The sequence below is a fragment of the Pleurodeles waltl genome, chromosome 3_1 (assembly GCF_031143425.1).
Source record: "Pleurodeles waltl isolate 20211129_DDA chromosome 3_1, aPleWal1.hap1.20221129, whole genome shotgun sequence".
Lineage (NCBI taxonomy): Eukaryota > Metazoa > Chordata > Amphibia > Caudata > Salamandridae > Pleurodeles > Pleurodeles waltl.
In genome coordinates, this window is record NC_090440.1 from 1,607,131,853 (window position 1) to 1,607,144,188 (window position 12,336).

Sequence of the window (12,336 nt, forward strand, 5' to 3'; positions counted from 1 at the left end):
TCCCGCCGACCGCCAGTGTGGCTGCTGGCGGTTTTCCGGCGGAACGCTCCCAGCGGTCAGAATGCGCACAGCGGCATACCGCCGCGGTCGGCGGTCTTCACCGCGGCGGTAACTCGGCGGTCTTGCGAAAAGACCACCAAGGTCAGAATGACCACCAGTGTCTGCATCCATAAGTATTAACATCTATTTTTGTTCGTTACTATCACCATTGAGAAAACAAAAATTTGTGATTTATTTTGCAACAGTGCTTGCAAAAATGAAGTCATTTCCATTCTTCCTTCCAAGCCGTGGACATTTGAGAATGTCCACCATTTAAAGCAAAACATATGTTTTTGCATTACACATCTTCTCCATTCTATAAGGTTTTGTGACCTCTTCATGAAAACAAATTGGAAAAAAAACACGGATAAGATCAAATCAATTCAATAAAAAATTTATTCTTTATTCTTTTGGTTTGTTTGTAATGTTATTCACTGTTATTTCGGGTAATAGTAGCATTTCCCTGCATGCAGTTCACTAACACACTACAAGTCAATAGTTGTCATAAAAGGAGTCTACGTTTAATGTTCACTTGTGTAGAAACAGAACATGACCCAACATGGTTGTTTATGTGAATTCAAGCCTGTTCTCCTGGAAAGAACTTTGTAGACCCCACATTCCCCTTGAACAGTTCGGTGCAGCATGAATCATCAAGAGTGGAAATAACTCAGGCAAACAAACCCTGAAAGATTACCGATTTTGCAAATAAAAAAAAATATTTGAAATGTCTGATGCAGGCATAGCTAAAAAATGAAATAAAATAAAGCTTTACGTCTCCTCTGTAATTAGGAATATTCCAAAATAAGTGTTTTGTGGCCACTATTTTGCATACATCTTTTAACAACAGATTAATCCAACTATTTTATAAAGTCTAAAACCATCCTCTCTGTGTGCTCTGTAACCCTTTATCTTCTCATGCTTTCTGAAGTTCGTCAATGTAAAGTAAAAAAGTGACAGTGACATCAACCTGAAGTTAATTTTAATTTCCTATCTTATGTACAAAATGCAGAAAAGTAAAATAAAATGAATATTTACAGTATTTATATTTTCTTAGAAAAATCTAACCATATCTTTTCGAGCAGTGTCAAAAATGTCCATTAAAACCTGGCAGTACTGCCAAATAATGCAACATGTCAAATAAAAAAAATAGAAAGTAAAGTAGCAGCAATCTATTGCTTAATGACATGAAAAAATTAAATTTTGTTAAACAATTTGTCTTACTTTACCACTGACGTATGGCTTCCCGTATTAAAGATTTCTCAACAGTGGAAGAAACAGAACACAGCAGCACAGGCAATATAAACATGCATCTGTGATAGCGTCCAAACTATTTATATTGTTACAGAATATATAGTATTGTTGAAAGCTTGCAAACTACACTTATTGTGGTACATATTTGATGCAACATGTACTGTGCTCAGGTCATTATTTTCTGATCAAACATCCACCAAAGAGTGAAACAACTATTTACACAATGTGAATTAGATTTTGTTGAGCGCGACCGTCAAACATTAGCTTTGCTGGCAGCTATAGATGGCTAAACAATACTGCAGGATGATGCAGAACGTTTTTGAAAGGGTTTGTTTTGGTCAATTCATTAAAGGGAAGGTCAAGGAAGTATTTCTTTTTCAACAGAAGAGCACTTGACAAAGTTCCTAATGTTTGCTTCGAATGACGTGTTGCGCTCATTGGGGTCTTCTAATTGGCTTACAAAAATCCATCTGCTTCCTGCACATTGACTGAGTGGGCATTGCAGGCACATTGAGAATCATGTGGATATGACAGCATTAAACGTTAAGCACCTCAACAATTTAGTGTCACCCCTGAAACACTTACAAAGTTACAAACCCGGTGTTTTCTGTGATTTTGTGGTTTTTCATGCATGACCTATGAGTCCAGCATGCTTTCATGCAAATTAGCTTTTCTATATGTCTTTTAGCGAAAGATATCGCAGAACACCTGGTCCTCTTACCTTTTATGTAGTAGGCAAACCCCACCCCTTCCCAAACATAAAACCCATTTACAAAAATAGTCACATATAATAAACAACCTATGAATTAAAAAAATGATGGATCCATCAACATAGATTTTGTAAACGTATGGCAAATATGGCAGTTGAAATGCAAACAGTGGATACATTTGATACAGGTATTGTACTAAAGTGTTTCAACACACAAAAAAGTATAGTTTTGTATCCCTTTAACTGGTCCCCGCAGTCTGAGTAATCATTCCGACTCTCCTCTTCAGCAGTGTCAGCTGGGAGGGAAAACAGTGCCCTCCAGGCAAGTTTATCACCCTTTTTCTTTGAGTAATTCCCCGATGAGAGGTCACTGTCTTATTATAGGCACTGACTATAAGTACATATTTATAATAACTGTCAGTTTGGCATAGCTCTCCTAAAGGAGTCCTGTTGACACTCATATGTCACCCACACAGGCTGTAAACAATTTGTCACACAAACTGATGTTTTGTTTACATGCTATTTTCTGTTATGTCTAACGTCTCTGCCTTTGTTTTTCTCTTTCAGCTCTGTCTGATTCGTGCTTCTCTTTGTCTGGCTTTGTTACACTGTCATAGGAAGGAGGCGATGCAGTGGAAGGAGTCATGTCCATTTTCTCTGTTGTAGAGTTTCCATTTAGCCTGTCACTAAGAAGATCCTTTTTTATAAGTGAGCTGTCCCCACCTTTGCTTTTATCCTTGCTGTACATAAATGAAGCTCGCTTGACTGTTTTCTTCAAAAGGTAGCGTCTGTAGCAGCGCTGAATAACAATAGCAGATAGCTCCTCCTGTTTCCGTCGTAGAGTCGATGTAATTGGTTCATAGGAGACTTTTGAAGGATTGGATGCCATAAATCGTTCTTCCATTGGTTGACGTAGAGCATCCATTTCATCACCTTCACCCAAAACACGCTTTGTAAAAGCAAATAGGATGTCAAGGCAATGAATTCTGTCACCACTTACCATGGGCATGTCCATCGCTATGAGCTGCACTGTGTTTGGCTTTGCTATGCGTAGAGGAGGATCCAATGCATCTGCAAAATTAGTCAAATTACGAAATTCTATGAACTGACTTGCACTTGGATCAAACTTTTCCCAGACCTCGTAAAACATCTCAAAATCATCCTCACCCAAGGGTTCAGCACTTTCTTCAGTAGCAACACTGAAGTTTTCCAATATAACAGCAATGTACATGTTTACAACTACTAAAAATGATATTATTATGTAACTGACAAAGAAGAAAATCCCAACTGAAGGATTTCCACAGTCTCCTTTTACAGTGCTACTTCCAGGGTGAGACACTGTTGGGTTGCAGTCTGGTGGCCCACTGTTGAGAATTGGGGCCAACAAGCCATCCCAGCCAGCAGATGTGGTGATCATAAACAGACAGATCATACTATTGCCAAAAGTTTCAAAGTTGTACATGTCATCGATTCCTCCTTCCCTCTTAACATAGGCAAAGTTGGACATTCCAAATATCGCATAGATGAACATCACCAGGAAAAGTAATAGGCCAATGTTAAACAAAGCAGGAAGTGACATCATCAAAGCAAAGAGGAGTGTGCGTATTCCCTTGGCACCTTTAATAAGTCGCAAAATTCTACCAATCCTGGCAAGTCGTATCACTCTGAACAAGGTTGGTGAAACAAAGTATTTTTCAATAATTTCAGATAGAAACATACCTGGAAAGAAAGAAAGAAAGATGGTGAAAAAGATTGCATTGGTATACAATATGCAATGTGTTTACAATACAATTGCTGATGTGAGCTGTTAAACTCACAATAATTGCAAAGCATTACATCATTGAAATATTTAGCGATTGTATATCAGTCATGGAGGTAAAAAGCAAAATGTGATATCTTTCAAGTTAGAAATGGCACTGCCTCCTCGAAGAATATATCTACATGCATGTCGCTACATGCTGTACATTGTTTATGACATGATAAATAAACTTATTTAAAAGATGTACTGGCCAGACTTTTATAATAACTCTGCTGTTTTCTCCCATAGACATGCATGGAAATTAATATTTAAATACATTCAGCACATCAATCACATTTCTTCTTAAGGACACATGATATAGTTCACAGAAAGCATTTAGTATTTGTGAACATTGACATATATTGGGTATTTTCTATCATTCCAGAGCAATGTGCATTCATAGGGCAATTGTGAAATAAAACGTACAACTATTACAAATATTTCCATTGTACTTTTGACAATGTGAAAGTACTGTGAAAAAAGACTGTCTAAGACAATCACATATTATTTAGACACATAAAATGGAATACAGAACTAAAGTTAAATTTGTTTGCCTGTAAGATGTGAAAAATGAAAGCAATGGAAGCCATTTAACTATTTTTGAACAGTTGTTTTTCACCTTTAAGAGTCTTTACATACCTACGATGGAAAGAATTACAACCACAAAATCAAAAACATTCCAACCAATGGTGAAGTAATAATGGCGTAGAGAGATCAACTTCAGCACACATTCTCCAGTAAAAAGGATAATGAAGACCATGTTAATATTGTATAAATTGTTCTCCATTTCTTTACTCTGGTCATCCGTTTCTATCATCATCGTTACCATGTTGAGGCAAATCAGAACCATGATGGTGATGTCAAATGCTTGCTGTGTCGCAAAATCAAAGACAGCACCTTGAAATTTATTCTGAAAAATACAACAAAAAGATTCTTTATTGTTTCACATTCACATTTTACAGACATTTTCTTTTCATATTTTAAAAAGAGGTTGAGTACCTAGTAGTCTTCTATTATGAAAACAAAATTGTTTACAAGTTAAAGTGTATTGTAAGTAGACACATCAAAAAATCTGCTTTTTAGGTTTAGTCCAACAATAACAATAGTGAAAAGCCATAGGGGAATTTGTTTATGCAATAGGCATTGGTTGCTCCCTTTATTTTAATAATGAGCTCTAATAATTTAACAGACTAATGCCTGAGTGTTAAACTGGGGGCCTTATGTCTGCTTAAGCATGCTGTCATTGTAGTCTGCCTCTGGGTCATTCATTTTTATGTCATCATATTTTCAGCTGGTTTTTGCATTCATTCCTTGCTGCAAGGAATTGCATTTACTTTCAAAAGACTGTTAACATGAAAAATATTGTTTTTCCTTTGCGTTTTAGAACCTTTATGACTTGTTGCGAAGAAGAAATACAGATTTAGAGAGATTGTTTCTTTTTGTGAGACACCCTCTCTAAAGTAAAAAAAAAAGTTATTTGTAATTTTCCTATATTTTGCCTGCAGTGTTGGTCTAATAAGAATCTAAAATGCCAGGGAGGGTGACTTTATGATTTATTTCTAGGTTTCTTTGGTATTGGCTTGATACCTTTTAGACAATGTCTATTGTAGTCTACTTCCATTGTAAGTAATAATAATCCTTCAGTGTTTTTAAACTGATTTAGCACCTGTGTATTGCATGTGTGCCATTGAAATGAAATTGACTAAATGTTAAATCACTAATTGGGATGCAATACCAGTCTTTGCTGTGCCACAGTTTTGGCATTACGGGTGGGGGGTTCCTATTTTTGTAACACTATCTATTTCCAACTGGAATAAAATACATTTAGTTGAAATAAATCAGTATGTCTGACATGCATGTGCCATTCAGGAAACAACAGTGAAAGGAATTGACTCAAAAAGTTGCATTGCTGCATTAAATTATATTATCCATAATTCTAACAACCAGGCAAGAAATTACATATAAGTCTAGCTTCATGGAAACATTGGAATGTTATAATAAAATGAAAACTTCACAACAGATATAAAAGGAGATAAGATAAAAATGCTGATTGATGATTAAAACAAGGCAAAACGCATACATTATGCAAACTTGTTTTAGTCTGCATATATTCAAGAACAATTATTAAAAAATATGCAAAGTGTGACTTTTTATATACATATTTCCAGAGCTTCACATTTTGATATACAGAACTACAAGACACTTGCTATGTATACATCATATGAGATGTGTGAGGGGAGCGCTCAGCCTTTCTGAGCCCTGTGACATATATACTAATTTCACTAGTACTTCCATTGAAACAGTCACTGAGGGTAGAGGCTCATCTTGTTTTGAAGGCAGAAAAGCAAACCATTTTACAAAAACTCATTGACATATCATTTTATTTCATTAATATCCTTGAACGTGTATGAATCGTATGCATCTATCCAGTCTCTAAACTCACAACGCTGTCTCTCTTTTAGGTATAAAATACTTATATTAGTATGAAAGTACTATTTTCCTTGCAAAAGATGGGAGACAATTGTAAAGTGTTAGAAATGGGGTCTTTGGTTGAGAGTCAGGTTACCCCCTGTTCAAGCAAGGACCCTCACTCTAGTCAGGATAAAAGAGAATCACCATCAGCTAACCCCTGCTTACCCCCTTGGTAGCTTGGCAGAGCAGTAGGCTTAACTTCAGAGTGCTAGGTGTAAAGTATTTGTACCAACACACACAGTAACTTAATGAAAACACTACAAAATGACTCAACACCAGTTTAGAAAAATAGGAAATATTTATCTAAACAAAACAAGACCAAAACGACAAAAATCCGATATACACAAGTCACGTTATGAATTTTTAAAGAGTAACTAAAAGATAGCGCTTAGAAACACAAAATGCTCCGATGAGGTGTTAACACGGCGTCGTGACGGAGTCGTTCCCAACAATCCGACACCAGCGGCGCCAGACACTGAGTCGCGTAGACCCCCAAGTACAGTACCTTTGGTGAAGAGTGAAAACAAGTCGATGCGCAAAGTCGGGATCGCAGCGTCTTTGTGAAATGTTGAATCCGTGCACTTCGAGCAGGCATCGGTCACGACGTGGCGTGGTGACTTCCACAGAGTCGTGGATTTCAGCAGGGCTGCAGCGGCAACGGGCTTGCGAAGGTCGTCGCGTTCCAGCAAAGATCACAGAGTCGGTTGCAGGTGGCGTCACCGGATTCAGCAGCAGCGGCGGTGCGAAGTCATCCGAAGCCGATTTCCTTGGATTTCCACCAGCTTTCCTTTCAAGGGCCCTGGGACTGGATAGGGCACCACTTGTCAGAGCAGGAGTCTCTCCAGACACTCCAGGTGCTGGCAGAGAGAAGTCTTTGCTGTCCCTGAGACTTCAAACAACAGGAGGAAAGCTCTAAATCAAGCCCTTGGGGATTTCTTCACAAGATGGAAGGCACACAAAGTCCAGTCTTTGCCCTCTTACTCTGGCAGAAGCAGCAACTGCAGGATAGCCCCATGAAGCACAGTCACAGGCAGGGCAGCACTTCTCGTCAGCTCTTCAGCTCTTCTCCAAGCAGGGGTTCCTCTTGATGTCCAGAAGTGATCTAAAGTCTGTGGTTTTGGGTGCCCTTCTTATACCCAATTTCTCCTTTGAAGAAGGCCTACTTCAAAGTAAAGTCTCTTTTGAATGTGAAGTCATGCCTTGCCCAGGCCAGGCCCCAGACACTCACTAGGGGGTCGGAGACTGCATTGTGTGAGGACAGGCACAGCCCTTTCAGGTGTAAGTGACCACTCCTCCCCTCCTTCCTAGCAGAGATTGCTCATCAGGAAATGACTACACCCCAGCTCCCTTTGTGTCACTGTCTAGTGTGAGGTTCAACCAGCCCAACTGTCAAACTGACCCAGACAGGGAATCCACAAACAGGCAGAGTCACAGAAATGGTATAAGCAAGAAAATGCTCACCTTCTAAAAGTGGCATTTTCAAACACACAATCTTAAAATCAACTTTACTAAAAGATATATTTTTAAATTGTGAGCTCAGAGACCCCAAACTCCACATGTCCATCCGCTCCCAAAGGAAATCTACACTTTAGTCTGATTTAAAGGTAGCCCCCATGTTAACCTATGAGAGGGACAGGCCTTGCAACAGTGAAAAACGAATTTAGCAATATTTCACTGTCAGGACACGTAAAACACATTACTATATGTCCTCCATTAACCATACACTGCACCCTGCCCTTGGGGCTACCTAGGGCTTACCTTGGGGGTGCCTTACTTGTAAGAAAAGGGGAGGTTTGGGCCTGGCAAGTGGGTACACTTGCCAAGTCGAATTTACAGGTAAAACTGCACAAACAGACACTGCAGTGGCAGGTCTGAGACATGATTACAGAGCTACTTAGGTGGGTGGCACAACCAGTGCTGCAGGCCCACTAGTAGATTTTGATTTGCACGCCCTGGCACCTCTAGTGCACTTTACTAGGGACTTACTAGTAAATCAAATATGCCAATCATGGATAAACCAATGACATACAATTTACACAGAAAGCATATGCACTTTAGCACTGGTTAGCAGTGGTAAAGTGCTCAGAGTTCAAAAGCCAACAGGTCAGAAAAAATAAGGGGCAGGAGGCAAAAAGATTGGGGATGACCCTGCATAAGCTAAAAAGTCCAACATAAAGTGATTTTTATGTTTTCATTGCTTGTAAGCATTGGATACTGCACACATTTCATTCTGAGAAATCTGAATAAGACTCTGTATTGTGCTAAGGATCAGCTTGCAGGCTCTCTTTCTCTCTCTCTCGCTCTAAATATATATATATATATATATATATATGTCAAACCCAGTGAGAAAGAAATCACCGGACGGCTGCACAATGTCCCGGGGATCGTGTTTGGTTGGGAGAAAAGAATCCCAAAAAATCTCTCAAATATAAATCCACCGTCAGCAATTTATTGTAAAAAAATCCATAGTAGTAGTAAATTCAACACAAATTCACCACCACGCTGTCCTGGCCAAATGTCTACGCATTTCGGCAAACGCCTTCAACTGGACATTGGCAGACATTATTGCACACCAAATCTATCTTCCATCAACTGTCTTTTGGAAAATACTTCTAGATATGTTGACTATTTTTTCAACCCCTTGTAGAGGCCTTGCCTTCCTATATACAGGAGTGGGGATTTCCTTCCTATCATTCAGGGTATCATATGGATCACTTACTAATGGGATTGGATGTATGCAGCATCTACGCATGTATTCCCCACCTACTGGGAATTAATGCTTGCCGTCATTTCTTGAGAGCAACATCATTATCTTACCTGTTGCACAATGAAATTATTTGGAATATGATGGAATATTGTTTAAAGAACAACTTTTCTTATATTTGCTGGCCAATAATATCTCCAAACCCGGGGCACCATGATGGGTACTTGTTTTGCCCCCAGCTATGCATCTCTGTACATAGGCCGGTGGGAAGAAGAGGTAGTGTGGAATATCCATCTTTAAGAAAACCACGTGGTGGTCTGGGCAAGGTATATTGATGACATATTTGTCATATGGAAAAGATCAGAACAACCTGCTCTGGATTTTGTGAGGGAACTCAATCAGTGACTTTAACCTTAGTTTTACTAGTCACATTCATAAACAATCTTTAGAGTTCCTGGATCTCACATTGGAGGTATGCAGCTCCAAGACTGAGACAAAGCTATTTCGCAAGGTGACTGCTGGTAATTGCATAGTGCATGTGACAAGCAGTCATCTGAATAATCTAATATGCAGTATCCCATATGGGGAGCTTATAAGAGCAAGATGCAACTGCATAAGTGATGAGGCATTCAAAGAAGAAAAAGAGGTAATGCTTGATAGCTTTTGTCAAAGGGGATACAACACCAACACCCTATCAGCTGCAATGAGAATGGTAGATATGATCAAAAGAGAGAGCTTATTAACTGCTCCCAGAAGGAAGACAAATTAAGGAGAGAAAGCCACATTTATCACTACTTATAACAGCAGGGCCAACAAGGTGAGTGACATTATTCGGAAACACTGGCATGTCCTTCATACCGAGGACACCCTATCCAGATACTTATTCACCGAACCAAGCATTACCTTCAGAAGGAACACAAATCTGAGGCTATACTGTGAAGAAATATGATTATAAAAAAAACAAGGATCATTAGTGATGAGAAGAACACCTGGCTTTATGCCATGCAGGAACTGTAAAGCTTATAAGTGCAGATAAAGGGCACAGTCCTTCAATATATGCGATACCAATCAAGAATTTAAGATAATGAAAATAGTGTCTTGTAATTCTGATTTTTGCGTATATGCACTGCAGTGTCCATGCAATCTGCTATACTTAGGCAGCACTATTCACAGGGCAAAGAAACAGATCCTGGAACATATGTGGGGCATTAACCATCAAGATAAGCAATACCCTATGGCCAGGCATTTCAAATAGTATCATTCCAGTGATAGTAGTATCTTAAAGTTTTTTGTACTGGATCAAGTTCTTCCCATTACCCATGAGGGTGACAGAGTGTTATCACTGCGGAGGTTGGAATCAAAGTACATAATCAAGTTTGATACTCTTCTTCCAGCAGTACTGAATATGGATGAGGAATTGGTGGTACATTTAGGATGATGTTAAATAATATTACTGTATGTTTTTGTGCTTATATTCCCTTCATTATGTATGGGTTTTTTAACGTCACTTTTTTATCTATCACACAGGTAGTATAGGGATCACTGTGGAGATGTTGCCTGACTGCTTGAGCTAAGAAACTTTTTTTTATTATTAACTCTCAGGATCTCAGGATGTATCTGATATCATAAAGTCACAGGACTTAATATATATATATATATATATATATATATGTGTGTGTGTGTGTGTTTGTGTGTGTATATATATATATATATATATATATATATATATATATATATATATATATATACATACATATATATGTATATATATCTGTATGTATATATATATATATATATATATATATATATATATACACACAAACACACACACACACACACATATATATATATATATATATATACATACACACACACACACACACACACACATATATGTATGTGTATATATAACCTACTGGCGGTCGCCAGTAGGTAGTTATAGTTAGGAACAAGTTTCCATAGAAAAAGCAATTTTTGACTGGTTATATCTTTGGTGCCCTTTGAAGAATCTACACGACATTTCCTAGAAAAAGAGTCAAGAGGGGTCTTGTGTGCATGGAAAGTTTCCGGATGATCTGTCGGGGGTCAAGGAAAAGGGGGGAAGGGGTCAAAAAAGTGTGTTTCTGATGTTAATTCTCATACACTATTTAGACACATCTGCAGCCCGCACCGCTTGATGGAATTACACAAAATTTTGCAGAAAGGTAACATTTTTTCCATAGATCCTGATTGTTCTTAGTTGGTGTAAATCTGTTCAGCAGTTTTCTAGAGAATAAAGAAATTTAAAAATTGTATATCTAGAAGTGTGAATACTTCATGAATAGTCCTGATCTCGTGCTGAGATTTGATTGGCTGCCAACACTTCAAACAGGACGTGTTGGCAGCTGTTTTGGGACTCAGCTTCAGCAGAGTCCCCCAAATAAAAGTGAAAAAAAAGAAAAGGGGGCAGGATAGGAATACCTTAACCCCCTAAACTTGGTCCTGGGGTGCCCCTGGGACCCTGCCATGGCAAAAAAGCATGTTTTTTTTAAAATCATTGGAAAATTTGCGGATATTCGCAAATTTGCAGTGAATTTAAAAAAATGACAAGTGCGGTCTCCCATTATTGCTTTTCACTTTTGCCCGTGGGTGGGCCAGGTCCAGAGGGCATACTCGCTTATGGAAAAATGATGAAGGGGTGCACTGGGCCACACTCCTAGGGCTGTAGAAAAGCCCCAGGGACCACTGTCTCCCTGGGGCTATATGTGATAAATATGCAGGGGTGCATGAATCCCGCAGGACCTAAGGACCACTACCTCCTCAGGGCTAGATATTAAAATGAACAGGGGAGCCCTGCAGCCCCCCACGGGCCCTGGGGTCCACCACCTTCCCAGGGCTATATTTTATAAATACGCGGGGCTGTATCGACCACTCTGGCCCCCAGGAACCCACCTCCCCAGGACCACATAATGAAAAACAATAGGGGTGTCCTACAGTTTATAAGTATATGAAGGGAGCGTGGGCACCACCAGGCCCTGGGGACTGCCACCTTCCAGTGGCTACATTTTAATTATTGTTGAGGGGCTGCGCAGCCCCCTCAGGCCCAGGGGACCACCACCTGCCCAGGACCATAGACAATTAAAAAAAATGGAGGGTGGGTGCATGGCCCCCCCCTCCTGGGCCAAATATGTGGTCCACCATCTCTCCGTTCCCAGCCCGCGCAGAAAAAAGGAGGGGAGCCATGTGCCCTCCCCCTTCTGAAGCATAAATGGCCCTGGGAACTTCCACACCCCAGGGCAGGCTCCTGCTACCTCCCGAGGTGCCCACTCTCAGGAGGTAGCTGTTTGCTTGGCAGAAGCTGTGACAGCTCCCGCCAAGCTAAAG

The 12,336-nt window shown here is 39.6% G+C and overlaps 1 protein-coding gene across 3 annotated transcripts in view; it reads right to left on the reverse strand.

Moving 5' to 3' along the window:
* Positions 1-417: 417 nt before the first annotated feature.
* LOC138285384 (sodium channel protein type 2 subunit alpha-like) overlaps positions 418-12,336 on the reverse strand; it is a 696,215-nt gene continuing 684,296 nt past the window's right edge. For all 3 annotated transcript variants that reach the window (XM_069225253.1, XM_069225252.1, XM_069225254.1), the window contains exons 26-27: positions 4,437-4,707; positions 418-3,718 (exon numbers count right to left, since the gene is read on the reverse strand). In XM_069225253.1, the coding sequence (XP_069081354.1) occupies positions 2,535-3,718; positions 4,437-4,707 (1,455 nt within the window). In that variant the 3' untranslated portion in view covers positions 418-2,534. The remainder of the gene's footprint in view (positions 3,719-4,436; positions 4,708-12,336) is intronic.